General features: G+C 44.6%; 2 protein-coding genes across 4 annotated transcripts in view; both read left to right on the top strand.

Moving 5' to 3' along the window:
- HMX2 (H6 family homeobox 2) overlaps window positions 1-3,452 on the top strand; it is a 6,734-nt gene extending 3,282 nt beyond the window's left edge. Inside the window, exons 2-3 of one of the 2 annotated variants that reach the window (XM_027705683.1) lie at window positions 1,694-1,971; window positions 2,665-3,452. In XM_027705683.1, coding sequence (XP_027561484.1) covers window positions 1,695-1,971; window positions 2,665-3,212 — 825 coding nt within the window. In that variant the 5' untranslated portion in view covers window position 1,694 and the 3' untranslated portion in view covers window positions 3,213-3,452. Of the gene's footprint in view, window positions 1-1,618; window positions 1,972-2,664 lie in introns of those variants that run through there. The other variant, XM_027705685.1, reaches the window with a different exon arrangement.
- A 1,232-nt stretch (window positions 3,453-4,684) lies between these two features.
- On the top strand, window positions 4,685-17,187 carry BUB3 (BUB3, mitotic checkpoint protein). 2 transcript variants are annotated; one of them, XM_027705689.1, is made up of 8 exons: window positions 4,685-4,818; window positions 6,933-7,127; window positions 8,160-8,229; window positions 9,297-9,448; window positions 12,102-12,260; window positions 13,506-13,683; window positions 14,137-14,353; window positions 16,356-17,187. In XM_027705689.1, exons 1-8 carry the CDS (start codon window positions 4,810-4,812, stop codon window positions 16,363-16,365), a joined length of 990 nt encoding a protein of 329 aa, XP_027561490.1. In that variant the 5' UTR covers window positions 4,685-4,809; the 3' UTR covers window positions 16,366-17,187. The 2 variants fall into 2 exon arrangements, with proteins under 2 accessions (XP_027561490.1, XP_027561491.1); XM_027705690.1 differs by lacking the exon at window positions 16,356-17,187 and having other exon boundaries at window positions 14,137-14,357.
- The last annotated feature ends 2,372 nt before the right edge of the window (window positions 17,188-19,559 follow it).

Below are 19,559 nucleotides of genomic sequence, written 5' to 3'. Positions count from 1 at the left end.
TGACATTTGTCTCTATTGATTTGTATATTTCCATCTCATTCTTTGCTTTTCCCGATTTGATTTTTTTTTTTTTGAGGGGGGTTTGCTTCTGGAGAGAGAGAACGACCACACTGGGGAGGGGGAGGAATCAACAGCTGGGGCCGGCAGAGACCCCCGCCCCACACCGCTCGGGCAACTCGGGGTTAAAAACCCGGTGCCACGGCCCCTGCCAAGGCCAAGGATATTGCACCTGGACACGGATGGGATGAAAACCAGCCGGATTTCCGAGCCAGAGCAGCGCTTCCCACTCGCTCCCCTCCGCGGGGTTCCTCCCCGGCCGCACCGGCGGCTGCAGCAGCCCGGACGGGGACGGCTGCGGGCTCGGGGACAGCCCCCACCCACGGACACGGGTGTCCACAGGGAAAGGAGGGCCCAGGGAGGGGGTTTATCCCTTTGGAGTCGCGGCAGCGGGGAAATGGAGGCGGAGCGGGCGGGAGGCTCTGCCCGGGGGCAGGGGGAGTGTGGAGTCGGCATCGCGGGGCATCTGGTGGGTGACCGGGCTGGTGTGTTCCACACTGACCCCGTTACCGGGGCTCCTTTCTGCGGTTTCCCGGGGCGAGAAGCAGGCACCGATCTCATGCCGGGGACAGGGAGGCCCCAGCTCCCGCTTCCAGGCAGCCGTCGGGGCTCGGCCTCCGCCTGGCATCTCTGGGGAAAGGGGCTTCCAGGCCCCCAAAACCCGCGGGCCTGAGGAATCCCTCGGGCTTCCAGTCGCGGCTCCGTGCGTTCCAGGGAAGGTGGGGGACCCTGCGGGGGTCCCTGTCCTCGGCCCCTTGCCCCACGTTCCCTTGGGGACAGGTGTGACAGAGCGTCTGCCACCCGCAGGCTTCCCCTTCCAAGGGCGGGAGCGGCGGGGGAAGAGCTGCGGTTGCTGTAATTTATCTTCCCCGAGGGGAAGAGCTCCTGACTCCTAGCAAAGTTTATTTGGAAATGCAGCGGGACGCCCCCTCCCTCCCTGCTCCCCACGGCTCCCAGGCCGCGGGATGAAGACGCAGGAGGCATTTCGTAGGACACTTGTTCCCGGCTGCAGCGCAGCGCAAACCCCAGGCTCTGGAAGGTTTCCCAGCGCTGCCGAGCAGGAAACACACCGTGCCAGGTTTTTTTCCCTCCTCTAATGAGAAGAAGGGTAAAGATCCCCGGATATGCACAAGGTGTTTATCCCAACACCCCCCGCCCCCCGGGAGGCATGAGCCATTCAGCCCACGTCCCTCTCGCCCACTCGGGGTGGAGGGCAGGAGGGATGGCGGGCGCCCAGCAGCCCTCCCCCGGGGGCGCGGGGTCAGTGTAGCCCCCCGGGGACCGCGGTGAGGGCCCCGCGGGGGTTCCCCCCGGCCTCGGTGCCTCCCCCAGGCCCCATCATTCCCGTACCCCGCGGGTTTCCAAACTTTCCGTGTCCGCCGCCGCCGTGATTGGCGCGGCGGAGGCCACCTCCATGCAAATGAAGCCCCGCCGCCCGGCGCCCGCAGATCAATAGGGACGCGGGGGAAGGAGCATGCATTCCGCCTGGGCCGGCGCGGGGACAGCCGCCCGCCGCACGCCCCGAGCGCCCCCCGAAACCAGCCCCCCGACGGCTCCCCGCCGGCTGCCGGGGCACCCCCACCCCGCGCCCCCTCTAAAGCGAGAGCTTCCCTCCTCTGCTTTCTTATGAACCCAGGATGAGCAGCAAAGAAGACCCGAGCAAGTGCTGTCCGGCGGCTGCTCCCATCTCCAGTTTCACCATCCAGTCCATCCTGGGCAGCGGCAGCACCGAGCCCCCCCGGGAAGGCGGCGGAAGGGCGCCCGCCTGGCCCGCCCGCGCCAGGACCCTCTCCCTCTCCTCGGAAGACGAAGAGCCGGAGGAGAGCTGGAAGCACCGCGGCTGCTTCTGCCCCGAGGCTCAGGGCCCCGCCGAGGCGTGCCACAAGCACCAGCCCCTCAGCTTCACCTGTCTCGGTGAGTACCGGGACGGGATGGGACGGGGCGGACGGGACCCGCCGGGAAGGGCCGTGGAGGGCTCGGCCCCGGCCCGACCCCCGCGGGAAGTGGGAGAGGGGCACATGTCGCACCCTCTCTGCTTTCGGGGCACAGAGGATTTGCGTCGTCCGTGGGTATTGCGGGGAGGAAGAAGCTCCAGGAAAAATAGGGTGGCCTTTTTTTTTTTTCTTTCCCGCCACACCCAGGGTTGATTTCCCTGAGGGATTCAGTGCGATGGATAACGCTCATTTTCTTAGATTCTGGTTATTTACAGCACTCTGGCAAAGGGAAGAAGGATGTTTAATTTTTTTAGCATTAATTCTGAATAAACGGTGTGTGAAATGCGATGCTGTAAAGTAAAATCTGCCGGCTCGTGTCGGATAGGAAGGCTGGTACTCAGCTGCTTTAACTGAGGCACGCACACCCACCTCTCCATCCATCCATCCATCCATCCATCCATCCATCCATCCATGTATGCGATGGAGGGACAGGGATAGCCCAGAAGGGGATGGCTTCTAGAGGTGCCGGTTTTGTCTTCCACGAGCAACAGAGGCGGCGAGTGCCTGCCTACGGTCTCGCGTCGCTGCTCCCCCGCTCCGGGCCGGGGGGCTCTGCCGTCGGGGGTCCCGGTGCTGCCCACCGTGCGACCGCCGCGCTGTCGCTCTGTTGCAGGCAGCGCCAAGGGGAGCGGAGCGGCGGCGGCGGCCAGCGCGGAGCGGGGGCCCTTCCTCTCGCCCCCGCAGCAGGACTGTAAGGACGAGAAGGAGAAGGCGCTGGGACCCTCCTCGCCCTCCTGCGGGGACCGGCAGCGCGACGGCGGGGACCGGCAGGCCGGCGCCGCCAAGAAGAAGACGCGCACGGTGTTCAGCCGCAGCCAGGTCTACCAGCTGGAGTCCACCTTCGACATGAAGCGCTACCTGAGCAGCTCGGAGCGGGCTTGCCTGGCCTCCAGCCTGCAGCTTACCGAGACCCAGGTGAAGACTTGGTTCCAGAACCGCAGGAACAAGTGGAAACGGCAGCTCTCGGCCGAGCTGGAGGCGGCCAACATGGCCCACGCCTCGGCGCAGACTCTGGTGGGGATGCCGCTGGTGTTCAGGGACAATTCCCTCCTGCGAGTGCCGGTGCCCCGGTCCATCGCCTTCCCCGCCCCTCTCTACTACCCCGGCAGCAATCTCTCGGCCTTACCGCTCTACAACCTCTACAACAAGATCGACTATTGAGCCTCTGCCCCGCCCGCCCCGTCGGGACCGGCACCAGGACCAGGAGCAGGACTGGAGCCGCCGCGGGGGCTCCGTGTGGGGTCTCGGGCCGCCCCCGCGGCGGGGACACAGGAACCGAACTAATGGGGAGGGACGGGCGAACCGAGAGCCCCCTCTTGCTATCCTGCCACTTGAAAAGAAAAAAAAAAAATTAAAAAAGCGTTATTTCAGATCTGTAAATATTTTTAAAGAAAGAAAGAAAGGAAAGAACAACAAAAAAAAATTAAACCTCGTTTTAAGCCTCGTTTGTAAATTTTTTGCCACCTCGGTCGCGTGTCCCCCCTGAGGGGGGACCCCGGCACAGGGGTACGCCCGCAGCCGGGACGGGATGGAAGCACGGGGAAAGAGAAAACGACTTGAAACGCAGAGGGTTTTATTTTTATTTTTTTTCCCTTGCATTTTTGCTCTTTATCTCGTTTTCTGCAGGGAATCCCAGGCCCATCCCCTCTGTCCGTGGCTCCTCGGTGCGCTGCTCTCGGCGGGGGGATGAAGGATATTCCCAGAAAAGTTTCGGTAACGGGGGCCGTGTTTGTGTTTCGTGGAGTGTTTTGGGTATTCACGACGGCTCCCCACGTCGGAGGGGACGACCGGTCACTCAAAACCCAGTAAATCTCGCAGCAAAGCGGCGATCAAACCGCGGCCACCGGCTCCGGTACCGAGCGCGGGGGGTGTCACAGCAGCAGCGAGGAGGGCAGCGAAAAAACCCCAAGAAACCAAACCAAACCAAATCAACAAACAAACAAAATATAAATAAAATATCCCAGGGGGTAAATAACGCGGTTGTCAGCGCGGGGAAGGAGAACGAGGTGTTTTACCCCCCTTTGCCCGGGGGTACCGGCAGCCGGATGGGGGGGGAAGGAGGGACTCAATTTAGGACTCTGTTTTAGGGGCAATAACTCGTATTTCGGGTTTTCACATTAACGCTGCTAAATCCTATCGCCAGCCGCTCTTTCTTCGCAGCACCAGCCCCGTGTGATTCCCCCCGGGGACCTCCCGTTATCAGCCGGGATGGGACTGGGAACAAGGAACGGACACCCCTCCCTCGAGCTCAGCCCCGCCGGACTACAGCTCCCGGCGTGCCCCGCGGCGGAAGCGCGCGGCGCACGCCGGGAACGCGGCGTCACGCGCTTTCAAAGCGGCCAATCGCGGGGGCGGGCGGCGGCGCGCGCGCGCGGGAGGCGGCGGTGGCGGCGGAGGTGAGGCCGCGGCCGGGATCGGAACCGGGATCGGGAATGGGAATCCAGAGTCTGGACCGGGATCGGTATCCGGACCGGGACTGGTATCTGGATCCGGACCGGGACTGGGATTGGGATCCTGACGGGGAACCGGACCCTGGGGACGGCCTCACCCCCTCGGTGCGGCCTCGTCCCTCCCGCGTTCCCAGGCCCTTTCGTCGCTCTCTTCCCTAACTCTCTTCCCTTCCCGCCCGCAGCGTCTCCCGCATCCCGACGTGCTTCTCCCCGGCCGGACCGTGAGAGCGAACGACGCCCCGGCTCTGCCGTGACTCCCAAAGCTTTCTCCAAACGCCGCGCGGAGCGGCGGGAGGAGCTCGCCTAACATGAAAACGGTACCTTTAAATTTAATGATTTCGTGATAAAAGCGCGGGCTGGGCGTCCCGGGGCTCTCACCGAGGCGCTCTGCTTTGTTCGGGCAGCTCCGTCCGGCTGAGGGGCAGAGCTGTGCCAAGAGGGGCTGAAAAGGCACAGATTTCTTACCTGTTCACTAAAAACGAGTTGTGTGTTTTGGTTTTTGTTTCCCCCAAAACTGAACCCTGTGTCTAAGTCAGAATCGCAGTTTCAGACTATAATGTCTTATTTCTTATGTGTCTCAACATTTTACCAGCACTTTGTTGTTTGAGGTGGGCTTGACTCTCTGGTTTGGAAATCCTGGTTGTGAAGCAGCTGTTTTTGTGCAAATGCAGAGCTCTTTTTGTGTTTTGTTTCTTTAGCACGTGTAAGAGGCAGGATATATTTAAGTTCTGATATCACGTGCGTTGTTCTGGATTGAAAATACCTTTGGGAGATCCTTCCAGGTCTCTAACGTAACTCACTTTTCTTCCTGGACTGATTAATAACTTGTACCAGGCCTCAGATAATACAATAACTTGTACCCCAAATCCTCATGTTTGTTGTTTGAGTTTTCTGGCACAAGTAGACAAGGCAATTACCGTGTCCAGTCTAATTTTCCCAGTTGTTCTGAATTCCTTTAGATTTTGTGTCTCTGTACATCCATCTAAAGCATTCACTGCTGCAGGTGTTGCTGAATTCCTTATAGTATTCCTATGGAAAGATGTGTGGCTAAATCTCAAGCCTCCCTTTTTCCAAGTATTCCCAAAGCAGAGCTGGAAGAAGGGGCTCAGAAAGAAGCTTTTCTCTTATTAAGAGTGTTTTTTCCCCTCACTTCATGTTTAAATGGCAGAAGTAGCACTTTATGTTGACACAGTGGGTGGGATTTTTGTTTTTTGAAGGATGTCCTGCAGAGCATCTGCCAAAGCTCCCACTCAGGAAGTCTCTCCAGTGTAAGAATGTGTGTTGCTCACTTTATTACACAACTTGGTTATTGTTCAGTTACTGACAAGCACTGAACTGGAACCATTGTGCCCTAAATTTGAACCTTGCCCTCGTTCATCTGCTCATTCTCTCCTGATTTATTGTCAGAGGTGTAATCTTACCTCTGTGCTTTCACATCCAGATTCAGGAGTGACAGTGTGACAGAAAATCTAGAACAATTTGCTTCTCTGCCCCTCTAGCATAAGGGAAATGAGCTATTAAGGTTTTGTGAAGCCTTAAAAAAAAGCCTTAAAAAAAGTTTGGTTGCTTTGTTGGTGTACGTGTCATGAACAATTTCTTTTAGAGTGTTTGTAAGGTTTGAACAGTTTTCCACCTGGAATTTGCGGTTCCTAGTCTCTGCTGTCCTTGGAATTTTTGTATATGCAACAAAACTCTGAAGTGGGTGCTGCAGTTGCCTTCAGAGTCATTGATCTGTCATTGAATTGTTAATTTTTTTTTTCTACCAAAATCACATTTACAAAAGCATAACTTCCCTTTCTTACTTGCCCTTCTAAGTGAGGGGGAAAAAAATTCTTAAAGCTGTTCTGTTGCAAATATTTTGTAGCACTTATGGAAACCTAAAGAATGGGAAGTTGCAGAGAGCCCAGAACTGTATAAAAGATGATACAGTTGCAATTCTTGGAAGTATGTGGCAGTCATACCAAATGAGGAACAAATCAGCACTTTTTGGAGTTTTCAAATGAGATTCCTTTCTGCTTATATGTGTTTTGTAAAGTAACTTCTTGATGCTAACACTAACTTATAGATATTTAATTTAAAAAACACAGTCACACACACAAGTAGAGTAAGGGAAATACATTTATAAGTAACAATATGTAAGCTTATAGATGATAATAATGATGGTAATGTATTTGCACTGTTTGTTTCATGCTATATTTGAAATTTTAAAGCTCTCTGTAGGGGAAGGAATTTATTGAGGTTTTTGACAGGAATTGGCATCTCGAATTTTACAGTTTGTCAGAAATCTGGGTGTTCTGAACTTGTTGTGTGTCAAAGCCAGTATACTTTTCAGGCCTCCTTTGGGCTGCCTTGCAGGTGTCTCAGTTTATCTTGCTGACTTGCTGGGTTCCTGTAATCACTCAGATTGTGTCTGTGCCTTTATTGTCTGCAGATGACGGGATCAAATGAGTTCAAACTAAACCAAACTCCAGATGATGGTATTTCATCGGTGAAGTTCAGTCCAAATACATCTCAGTTCCTGCTTGTTTCCTCCTGGGACACAACTGTTCGGCTCTATGATGTTCCTGCCAACACCATGAGACTCAAATATCAGCATTCAGGAGCTGTCCTGGACTGTGCTTTTTATGTAAGTGTGGGAGGTTATATTTAATTATTATTTTACAGACATATAGCACCCAAGGTATGAGAAATTGCCACTCCCTGGAATTAAAGGGGGGGAAAATGCAACCTGAAATGTAGGCTAAAAAATATAGTTTACTTCTGCCAATTAACTCCTTATTTAATGAACATCTTTCTAGTCCTACATTCAGGGGTTGCAGGCACACAAGCAACTCGCTCCTGGTACAAGGGGGAGGCAAAAGTAATTGAAACTGGTTTGTGCTGTTTCTGGAATGGTGTGGGGAACTGTGTGTGTGTTCCTCACAAACAGTTGTACTGGGAGGATTTAGCCAGAAATCCTTACTCACAATAAATACCCAGAGCCAATTAGCATTTTCCTTTTAACCTTCCCACACTGGGTTGTACTGAAAACATGGCATTGTTCCAAGTGAGACATTTATTAGGTTTCTGTATTTTTTTAATGCTCTGGGTTTGAAGTGTGCTTCAAAATGGTTTCAGTTTCTTGGTGCCACTTTTTTGTTTTGCCTTTTTTTGGTATAAATATGAAGTAGAAAGTTTCAATTATCATTTTTTTTGCATTACATTCTGTCATATTTAGTGATGTGATCTTGGTGTGTTACTGAATGTTTTAAGGATCGGTTTAAATTTTGGACTCTACTTATGCTTTTTTTTACTGAGCATTTTGCCACACTGTACTGAGGATAAACACTCAGATTCTCAAATGTTAAGAATAAATATTATGTGCTTTCCTCTTACAGAAACGGGAATGATTTGTTAGAGCCTCTAACTGCCTTTTAAAATTTTTTTGTTTTAGTTTTAAACTTGAAAAAATTCATGTAGCTCAAAGCTTAAACATTTTGCTGAGCTTCTGTTGTCTGCCTGTTTAAATCTGGGCCAGATCTTAACCCTTGTGTCTCAATTCCCATCTTCCCAAAACTATTGAAAGCGAATTCTTTGCTATGAGCCTAGGAAAGGAAATGTATGTAGCAGCCATGGAAAATTAATGCAATGTCCTGAGGTGAAATTTTCTGCTTTGTAGGATCCTACCCATGCCTGGAGTGGAGGGCTGGATCAGCAACTGAAAATGCACGATTTAAACACGGACCAAGGTGAGCAGGTTGAGTTCTGAATGGTCTCAACAGCTGGGCTAAGCTTCAGATTTATATATTTACATGAACAGAATAGGTTTAAAGTTCTTTAGATGGGGGATATTTAAGTACCTGGAGAGTAATTATTGGCCCTAATAAGTACCAGCTAAAAGCATGGAAGAATCTGGCAGGATGCCAGAAAGTTTGGTAGGTGCTTGTGGTAGGATGCCTTGAATTGGATTTCTGATGATAATCCTGCTCTGCCATAGGCTGCAGTGTCTCAATTAGTAATTAGCTAAGATGAACTAAACTTGAGCATGTTATTTTTCACAGGTTTGTGGTTTGGATATATTTGGAATAATGATCTTTCGTGGGAGAGGGTACATAAAGCTTTTGCTTTGTCAAGCATGGCCTTGTACTACATTTTTTTCCTAAAAAAACATTGCTTGAAAATAACAGTTTCAGTGCCTTGTTGGTGCAAAACATGGAACTAGTTTGCCTCACTTTTTTGTGTGTGTTTGTGTGCGTGTGTTAAAGAGAAAAGCAAATCTCAGCCAGAGGCAAACATAGTCACCAGAACCAGCCAATAGCCAGGGCTTAACAAACAAGTGTGTGCAGTAATGTTACCAAAAAGCTCAAATAATTCTGCTTTAGATGACTTTCTACAAGTGTTCTAGTATTTTTACTAATGTATAATATTAGTTCTATTCTCTTGTTATATTACTAATATATACAAGCTTAAGGGTTTTTTTCTATGTTAATGTTTCTGTATTAGTGCCAAAGGTGGTGATACCATTCGATACTGAACATCCCTGAGACCTCTGGAGATCTCTCTGTGACTGCTTAAAGTCCTTAACTCCCTTTCATAATCTCAGGAGACATAAGTTTAAATTTAACAATCCTGGTCTTTGCCAAAGTTATGCTTCTGAAGGCTGAGCTATTCTTAAAGAGACTCCTGGCATAAAAATGTGCCCATGGAATGTCAGAAAACATTTGTACTGCAGTAATGTCCTTTTTTATTCTTTATTTCACACATTCTGAGTGTTGGTAGGGCCAGTAAAGTTACAGTATATTGTATTTTCTTACAGAAAACCTTGTTGGTGCCCATGATGCTCCCATCAGGTGTGTTGAGTATTGCCCAGAAGTGAATGTCATGGTGACTGGAAGCTGGGATCAAACAGTCAAACTGTGGGATCCCAGAACTCCTTGTAATGCAGGAACCTTCTCTCAACCTGAAAAGGTATGTGCTGGGTGCTGTATTCCAGGGGAGATGTTAAATAATGCATCCTGTGACCATAAACATTATGCAGGACCCTGAAACTGAATTGAATTTGTGAAGTTATGTTTGATGGGTTTTAAACTGTGAAACTTGCATATTAAAAGGTTGGTGTTCAGAATATACTGCAATTTTCAGGGGAAGGCTTTGACCAGATTCTTCTAATTTAAGATGAGTTTGAAAGAAAATGTTACAAAACCAGCAGCTTGGCTTAATTGTAATATTCACTATTGATTTCTTTAAATGTTAAGATTTTAGGTATATCAGACCCTGGCAGTCATAGGGTCTGATTGTTTGGGAATATGCACAGAGATACAGGAGGAGGCCATTTACGTTGCCTGAAATACTAATTTGGTTTTTCACTTGTGTTAAAAAATTGAACAGGATTTCTTGTGATTTACCTGTGTTGTACTAATGCCTAGTAAATTCTGATATTGTTCCAATACCGAAATGCTCTGTGCTAATGGGAGACTTAGAGAAATAAGGTAAAATGTTACACCTTCAGCTTTTTCTAATGCTGATATGGTGTGTTAATCTTTATTCTGCTTACGGTGGTGTCACTGAAAGAATTAAACAACAGTAATTTCTGTTTTTTTCAGAGACTGCTAAACACAGGCTGGCTTGGGTAATTTCACATATGAATATTTTTTTGCCTGTGCCTTTTTAAAATTTCATTTAGCACTGTGACATCCTGTTGTCAAGTCCTAATTATGAGCCATCATTACATTCCCTTTGCCCCTCAATAGCTCTTACTTTTGTTCCAGCATAGCTGAATCTACTTCTGGCGAGACCTTTGTTCAGAATAAAGTAATTGCATTATTTCTAGTTTTGATTTATAGATGTATGTAGCATGTAAAGAACTGTGATAAATTGCTGACAGAATATCATATAATGGACAGCCACAGTGAATCAAGCTGCTTATTGGTTCAGCAAGGTTCATTATGTCATTTTTTTAATGCTGCCTTTGATAAATGTGTACACCTCCTCAACTGCATGACAACGGTTTCATTTGATTTATGGTTGTGTGGTGTGGAAAGAATACTCACTATACAGGTGTGACATCAGTTTGTGGAGAAGATTTAAGATATTTAGTGTTTTTATGCCTTTGTTTTCCTACATGTATGCAAACACGTTTTATATACTGTTTATTAATATTTTTGGATCAATTTTTACATTAATAATGAAGAGAGATTTGAAAAACTGTCTCGTTGAAGTGTGTAACTACTGTTGGCTCAAAGTTTTCTTACTCTTTTTAGGCATAATTGGGATCATCAGAAATTTTGGGCAACTCCTCTGTGAACATTTAAGACTTTTTTCATCCTAAGATCTCAGCCTTAAGAGGGAAGTTCAGCAATCACATTTTAGGGCAGGAATTCGTGGTGAATAGATGAGGACTGGTTAAAGGAAGCTTTTTTATCTTTATGTATACATACACACCTGGCTGCTTAGTTTTTTTATTAGAAATTAGCTCTTTGAAAACACACCATCTGTAGTAATGAAGACCAAAGTTGTGTCTGATATTTCAGTGCAGTCTTACCAGAATCAACAGCTTTGTTGGGCTTTATCAGAGAACCAGCAAGTGAAACGAGATGCTGGAGTGAAATGATACAAGCACATGCCAGAAGTAAATTGATTCCTTCTGGCAGGATACCAGATCTCTTACACTTTTGATTCTTGATCTGAGGAATATACAATATCTGTTTCCTATGTATTTATCTGCATTAGATCACGCTGGAAAAAGCTCATTCCTATAGTTTGCTCTTGTGAGCAGCTCAGTGACAGCTGTAGGTACCTGGATTCCATCTTGCTTGTGTATCAACAACTTGGAATTCATTTGATAACACAGTGCTTTTGACTAAACCTTTTTTCTTTCTCTTTTTTTAAAACATATTTTCAGATTAACTACATCCCAAGTAATAGTTGGAAATGACAATTCATACACTGAATATTTTGATGAGAAACTTGATAAGCCAAAATTAGAACCTCTGGACCAATCTTTAGAGCTGAAATACCAAGCCACAGTCCTTTTCAATGTGTCAAGCATATTGCTTTCTTATATTTCACATGATTTTATTAAAGTATACAAAGCACTGTTTTTTTAATGATTTCTTGGCACTTTATTTCAGTTTATTAACACGAAGCTCCACCTGAAGTATTCAGTTTAAAAAGAAAAACACATGGTTACCAGGTGGAGGAAAACAGAGAGGAAAACGTGTGGTGTGGTATTGTGGGACTGACCTGCAGGATCCTGAATTAACAGGATCCTGAATTAGCAGGATACTGAATTAACAAATTCAACAACTGAATTTGCAGTGGGAATGCAAACTGAGATGAGTTCCAATATCTGTGCTCTTCCCTATCTGCTCCTTTGGGTTGGTTTTCCTTTTGCCATTACATTCAATAAATTTAATGCTTTAAGTAGTTTTTGAGCTCACAAACCACTGCTGTTTATCCCAAATTCGAGCTGTGAATTGAAGCTGAAGGGAGTTCTCTGGCTAAAAACTTCATTGTAACATCACCCGCTCTGTTATTGCTTATTGCTGACGGTTTATTTTGTCCAAACAACGGTGGGTATCCAGGTTAATAAGTGTTAAATACTGTGACTATTTTTTTGAAGGTGTACACGCTGTCAGTGTCTGGGGACAGGCTGATCGTGGGGACGGCGGGTCGGAGGGTGCTGGTGTGGGATTTACGGAACATGGGATACGTTCAGCAGCGCAGGGAATCCAGCCTCAAATACCAGACCCGCTGCATCAGAGCGTTTCCCAACAAACAGGTATGGCAGCCACGGCAGGAATTGTATTTCTGCTGAGTGTTCTTTAGGGAAATGCTGGTTTATTTTTCAGGTTTTCTGCATCTTTCATTTAAAAAAAAAATCCGTGGATTTTCAAAGTTTTGTAATTGAACTGGGAGAGGGGAGGCTTCTTATTGCAGGTTAATTTGCCACTGAGTTATCAGTTTTGTCTCCTTTTTAAAAAATATATTTAATGTATCACAATGCTGTCATGTAATTAAAAACCAACCCACACACACAGACACCCCCCTCCAAGATGGAGAGAGAAAGCCCAAATTGGTGGTTCCTCAGCAGCCTTTTTGCTTTGTAGACCTGGTTCTTCGACAGGGGCAGGATTAAAACTACACGAATGTCGTTTATATCTTTTTCTTTCATTTTTATCTCTGAGTCTGTGGCATGTACTCAAGAACCCCTGCTCCATTATTCAGGGGAATTGTACAATTTAGATGATCATACAGCTGTTCTGTGGAACTTAACGTGGTGTGTCTGTGGTATTTCTTTGTGAAGTAAAGCAAGAAGATTGGCTTTTTCTGCCAAACTAATTTGTAAGGGAATTTTCCCCGTGTACAAAGTGATAGTACAGGAATTGCAAGACCTGGCTGAACTGGCATGAATGCTTTGTCCATTTTCAGTTCTAGTTATAGTAAAACAAGCTGATCTTCCAGATTGCATTGTATTATGGATTTTAAAGAACCTTGCTATAGCTGGGTATCATTGCAGTCCTATTTCTGAAAAGATCTATTATGGACTTAAGTCAGAAGTGATAATAAAAGCATCTCAGGTTGCTCTAAGTCAGGACTGTAATTAACTGGATAAGTGAACACAACTTGTAATCAAATTTCACTGAAAATGCTATTTCAGCTTGAGTGTTTAGTTGTTAGTCTAAAGCTCTGAACTAATATTAATATAATTCTGAAACTAAAAAGTCCTGTGAATATCTTTCATATTTCAGATGTTTAGGCCCTGAGGGTAGGTGAGCAAATACAAGGGGTTCTTAACACCTTTTTTCCCAAGCACAAGCTTGTGTTTGGACCTGCAGAGGTAATTACAAGTCTCACTGTCAGCTTAAAACTGTGTTGCAATGAGAATCTCTCTCTGGATGTTTTTTTCTACCTTACCACTTTCTTAGAATTTAGAGGGATATGAGATAAAATTGTGTTTCAGTCTTTTCTCTAGTTGAAAACTTCTAAAAGTGTATCTCCTTTTCTTTTATTTTTTTTTTGACAGGGTTATGTTTTAAGTTCTATCGAAGGTCGCGTCGCCGTGGAATATTTGGATCCAAGTCCAGAAATCCAGAAGAAGAAATACGCCTTCAAATGTCACCGTTTGAAGGAGAACAACATTGAGCAGATTTACCCAGTTAATGCCATTTCTTTCCATAATGTCCACAACACCTTTGCTACAGGTAGAGCAGATGCTCAATTTTTTGTAAAATCTTGCATCGATTCCTTTAGTTTTGATGTAAACAGGTCAGCCTTTGCTTCATACGCCCTGACTTTTTAAACATTTAAATTGTGTTTCTTGGTATCTTTTTGAGCATTTAAATTGTGTTTCTTGGTGTCTTTTTGAGCCTTTAAATTGTGTTTCTTGGTATCTTTTTGAGCCTTTAAATGATGTCTCTTGGTACGAGCAGGGTTTTAAAATTATTTGACGCAGTGAGATTTAACTGCTTTAACAGGGATTTTGGGATATGCTCACTGTGCTCTTTATTGAATGAATCAACCCTGTGTTTTCACTGACAAAGTAATTCTGGGTAGTTTTCCCTTTCCCTTCTTTTGTTTTCGTTGCTGTACCTCTTCAGGTTTTTTTCCCCTCCCAGTTGTAATTCATACGCGTTTTTTTAAAAACTGCTTTTCAGGAGGTTCCGATGGCTTTGTGAATATTTGGGATCCGTTCAATAAGAAGAGGCTGTGCCAGTTCCATCGGTATCCCACCAGCATTGCATCCCTGGCCTTCAGCAATGATGGAACTACCCTGGCAATAGCTTCTTCCTACATGTACGAGATGGATGACATCGAGCACCCCGAAGATGGGATCTATATTCGCCAAGTGACAGACGCAGAAACAAAACCCAAGTGAGTGTGCTCCGCCTGGACTCGAGGCTTTCTGAGCATTCAGCCCAAGATTTATTAATTTTCTTAAATTCATGAATAGCATTATTGATGGCAGCAGATAGTGCAGCTTGACAGTAGGGCTGGGTTTGATTTTTATCTCGCTCGCCCAAGCTTTCAATATCCGTAGGTTGATAGACGTCTGATGGATAAAATTGTGCCTGGTTGTTTAGTAGGAGAAGGATGTCAAACCCTTATCCTCTTTCAATAGGGGCTATTATATGAAGCTGTGGAGTTATTGCAAGCTCATTGCTTCAAGAATTAAGTGAAGAATTCAAGAATAATTTATTTGAGTAAACGTTGCTGTGTTTGGATGTTTAAAACTTGGGATTAATGAAATCTTTCACACTGAGCATGCACCCAGCTGTCACAGCGAGCAGGGAATTCAGACACTGCTCTGGGAAGGTTGTGTAAAATCAAGGGAAAGCTCTCTCAGTTCCTGTGTTATTGGAGTTTGCTGCAGCCCTCTGATAACACACTTCTCTGTCGTTGTTGCTGTCAAAATGGGGCAAACTGATTGATGGAGGTAAAGGATTCCTGTTAAACCTGCTTTGGCATGAATGTTACATAGAAAAATTGCCATCACAGGGCAGAATTGTGCTGCTTTTAATGATGCCAGCACAGGAGCAGTTGGCTTTATTTTCAAATTCCTGTGGTTTATCACTGCTAGTTTTTTTTTGTCTTGTGGTACTCAAACTGTCTTACACCTTATCAGGTTGTCTCCAGTATTTAAAGTAGCTGTGTAAAATAGACACACATAAATTATCAAAGTTCTTGAGTTTAAAACCTCAAGACCTTTCCCCTCACTCCCTCAAGTGACTTGTCTATTGCTTTGGAGCAGCCATTTTATACCTGTGGAGATGATGTATTTAATAATCTGTAACTTCCACATCTCTCACTTGGAGATATTTGTTTTAGAATAACTTGGATACTCATGGAAAAATAAAGCCAGAACTATTTTGGTATTTATTTCCCCGAGTGAAAAAAAATCCAAATATGATAATTCAAATTTATTTTTAAAATCAGGTTGTACTTGTTACATATATTTTTTTTTTTTAATGTAGTAAAAGAATACTTGCTGCTGCTGGTTTTGTAAGAGTAAGAGCTGCTTTCAGTTATTTTTGTACAGTGCTAGTAATGGTTGCTAATTCTGTAGATGCTTCATTCTGCCTTATGAGGAGGTTAATCTACAATTAAACAATATTTCCTCTTGGCCCTCCATTATTTTCTGAAACAGATGGTTCATCATTTCCTGGGCTGTTAAACACAGCAAGGTTAAGGTTAGACTCTTGGGAATCAGCTAGTTTTGAATCTTATTAGGCTGTAGAAGGAAAACTAATAAGAATACTCCTTAATATCATTTTGTGACTGTAAACAATTATTTATTAGCAAACAATTGATCCCAGAAGGGCAAATTGTTTGAGTCAGTAATGAGCTGAGAAAAGACAGAGCATATCTGTGTATTTGGAAAATAATTGTAACGTAATTGCAATGCATTTAGACAGGCATCTTTTTGGACCTGTTTCTATCTTTAAATGAATTTCTGAAAACATTAACGAGGTTTATATGCTTTTCTGACATTTACAAGTTGCTTGTGCCAACCTTAGGGCACTAAGAAGGATGGGTATAGTTTAGTGTTACAGTAGAGTGAGTCATCAGTGGTTCATTATAAAAATAAGTTATTTAGGACAGAAGACTGATAGCTGTTTCATAGTGATCTTTTTGCATATTAATTTAAGTCACTTTGCATTTCTGCACAATGCATTCTTAAATGTATCAAAATGGTGCCCTATTACAGAAAGACTTGGCAAGAGCAGCTTTTTGATCATTAAATTATTATATATTTATCTAGATACAAGTGAAAGCTGTATTTCTGCAAGTTTCTGCTTTTATAGGATGTTGAATATTCTACCTGCTTATGATTTCTCTAAATATTGCTTCCTAAAATAGAGTTTATTTATTCCAGGTCTACTTAGACTCCTGGTGATACTTCTCTTCAGAGATGCCCTCCTGCTCCTAACGAGGCTAAACTAAAACAGCAGAAGTGAGAAGAACAATCTTTGTACTCATGTTGTTTTTTAACTAAGAAATATTTGTTTGTTACTGTAGTTTGTTTTCATCTGTCATTACTTGCCTGCTTATAATGTTAGTGAAACTGTTTTCTTTATCTGCTGTCTGGAGCTGAATTAGTTCAGTCCTGTAGGCAACATTTATAAAACTTACCACTTTTTGTAGTATCTGATTATGAAAACTTTCACTGCTTTGGTATTTGTTCAATAAATGTCCATAGGTTTTGGAAAACAAGTACTTTGTGTAACAGCCTTTACTGATTGTGAAACAAATATTGACACCAAAACCTTAAATTGCAGGAGTTCTTGATTGAAAATTTTCAGAAAATTTCTGAACCTTTTGTCTTTTCCAATGAGATGAACTGGGAATTTCTTCATTCCCTGGGGACCTAGGTTTTATTTTCACAGGGTTCTAAGAACCTAAAATTGTATTAGGTGGGCTTGTTTATGTCAGCTGGATTCTTGACACTGGAAAATCCTTAACTGTTTCTGGGGGAAAGAATTTGAACCCATGGTTCTCTGTTTGTTTTTTTTTCCTACATCCTGCATTAAAGCCTAAAATTAATGATATTTAGGAAGGACTGGGGATAGAAGGGAGCAAATGTAGAGTTTCTGAGTGGTCTGTTCCAAGTTTTTAGACTGACCTGGCTGTCTGGGGTTTATGGAGTAACACAAGTGGAAATGTCATTCTGGCTACACAGTGGCATGAAAATATGCTGTTTCTCTGCATGTCTTGTTTGCATTATTGCTAAGAAGTCTAATCTGTTATTAAATTTTTTATCAGCCTCTTGAGGGTGTTGGAGTAGGGGATGGGTGTGAGAAGATGCTTGAACATGGACAAATTAAAAATTTCTTAGGAACATCAGGAAAACAACACAGACACTGTGTGTTGTGTTTTTTCTGGACAGGAATGCAGATCTCAACAAGAGACTAAACCTGCAAGTCTGATAAATATGTTCAATGTTGCACATTCCTTACTGGAAATTCTTTCTGATTAGTGTCACCACTTCTTCCCTTCTATCAGTGCCTGTGTAGGTAGTGGGAGTACTTTATTACCTCTAAGAAAACAAACTTGCTGACAACAGGAATAGTAACCAATCGTTCCAGAGAAGGTGGTGATGGAGAGGAAGCAGCTCTGCGTGTGCAGAAATCCAACAAACTTGAGCTGTTACCTGGCAGACCTGGTAAATGAGTTGTGTATGGAATACTTTGTAGTTTGTCATGAGCTAGACGTGGTTTCTTTGATAATATAAACTGGTTTTGATAAGTTTGGAAAAAATAAAGACCTTCCTTATGCCCTCACCACAGTGCCATCCAGCCTCTGTTCCTTGCACCATCCCTGTTCCTTGCACATTTAACTGATTTTTTTTTGCATTGAGGGTACATGGCTGTTGTTGGGCAGAGGTTGAATTTTAAGTCAGCTTAGGAAGTGATGACACTTTGGTGTTTGGGTTTTTTATTATATTTTGAGGACTGCATTGATAAAGAGGGTCTGGGGCCTAACCATGGGAGCTAAAGGTTTCTATGAGAGTGACTAGCAATGCAATAATAAGCTAAATCCCTAGTTTGGAGATAACTGTAGGCTGAAACAGCAGACTTTGTTTAAAAACCCTATCAACTGTTCCAGGATCCCATAGCACAATGTGTGTGTGTGCAGGTGTAGATGCATTTATATCTTGTTTCTCCATCTCTGCTTAAAGTGTGTAATAAAAAAATATGGGATCGAGCCCATAAATAAATTGTTGTTGCCTGAAAGCACAACACGATGTTGCTTGTGGAAAAAACAGACCTGAAGTGAGGATGTGTCCAAACAAAAAATGTGTGAAGTCAGAATTAGGCTGGGACTAATGAAAAGGTGGCTTAGTGATGATGTGGAGAAGGGAATGTGAAATGGGGAAAGGATAGAGTGGGGAGTTACAGGGAATGAAGTGAAATAAGAGCTAGAGAACATAGAGGGAAACAAACAGAGAATTAGAGGAATTCCAAATAGTTTGGTTAACAAAGTAAACATAGAATATGACCTGGAAACGACACCACCTGTGCAACTTCCACTGGTAAGTGTTGGGGGAAAAACCTGTTAATGCTTGATGTGCTGAGATCTGCATGTGTCAGTGGACAAAGGTATGTGGAGGGAATGGATTGGATTGAATGGTTCTGTTTTGGCTCAAAAATTATAGGAAAATTCCTTGTGGTGTGTCGGTGTTTTATGTAAATGCTTAAAGCAACAAGAGTCTGTTGAAAACAGTGAGACAACCAGACAGAGAAAATGGATGTTGGTCAGGGCTGTGTCCATGTGTTGGGCACGAATATCACAATGTGCACTGGAAATACAGATATTTCTTTTACAAGATTAGTCTTCCTTTTATTAGCACTCTTCTAGAAATGCAGGTCAAGGCAGAGGTTCATAAGCTGCAGAAATCACGAAACAAGCCTTTTCTGACCTGTATAACAAGCAGCTGAACAAAGGATGTACTGACTCTTGATAGAGGAATTGAGATCTAAAAAAGCTCCTTAAGTCCCTGCTTTTTGGCTGGTGTTGAGGGCTGTGGAGAAAACATGGAGCCCCAGCCATCATTGTAATGGAGTCATCAATCACCACTGACTGCTTGCAGGGACGAATATCACGGGTTGTCTCTCACAAGGGCCTCATAACACTGTGGATTTGAAGCCAAGTGGCATCTGTGCCCTGAGTGTCACAAAAGCAGGCTGGTAAGTACTTCTTTCTGTTGGCCAGTACTTCAGGATAATCAGTGTGTGGGTACTACATGCAGCTCTGGAGCTCTGCTGCATCTCAGGTGTGATGTTTTGTGCTGCTGCTGCTGCAATTATAATGAATATATATATTAAAAAAAGGTGCTCTCTAGGTGGGTGTTTTCCCAAGCAAAACCAGTCTCTGCTCTGAGCTCAAGGCTCTGAGCCCCCGACAAAGTGATGCTGTTGAGAGTGGCTTTACAAAGCTGTGTGGGGATTGCCAGCTCCATCCTCCTTAACTGGCTCACACTTTTGTAAGTGTCCAGTGGTTTTTCCTGCCTTGAAGGATTTTCTGTAGTTGGAGTCACACAGTCTCTGAGTTCAGCAGTAATTCCACTGGTGTGTGTTGA

This window comes from Neopelma chrysocephalum, unplaced genomic scaffold (genome assembly GCF_003984885.1).
Source record: "Neopelma chrysocephalum unplaced genomic scaffold, ASM398488v2 Primary Assembly neopelma1_347, whole genome shotgun sequence".
NCBI classification, from domain to species: Eukaryota; Metazoa; Chordata; class Aves; order Passeriformes; family Pipridae; genus Neopelma; species Neopelma chrysocephalum.
Note: the sequence above shows the minus strand (reverse complement) of the source record. Positions and strands in the feature narration are given on the sequence as shown.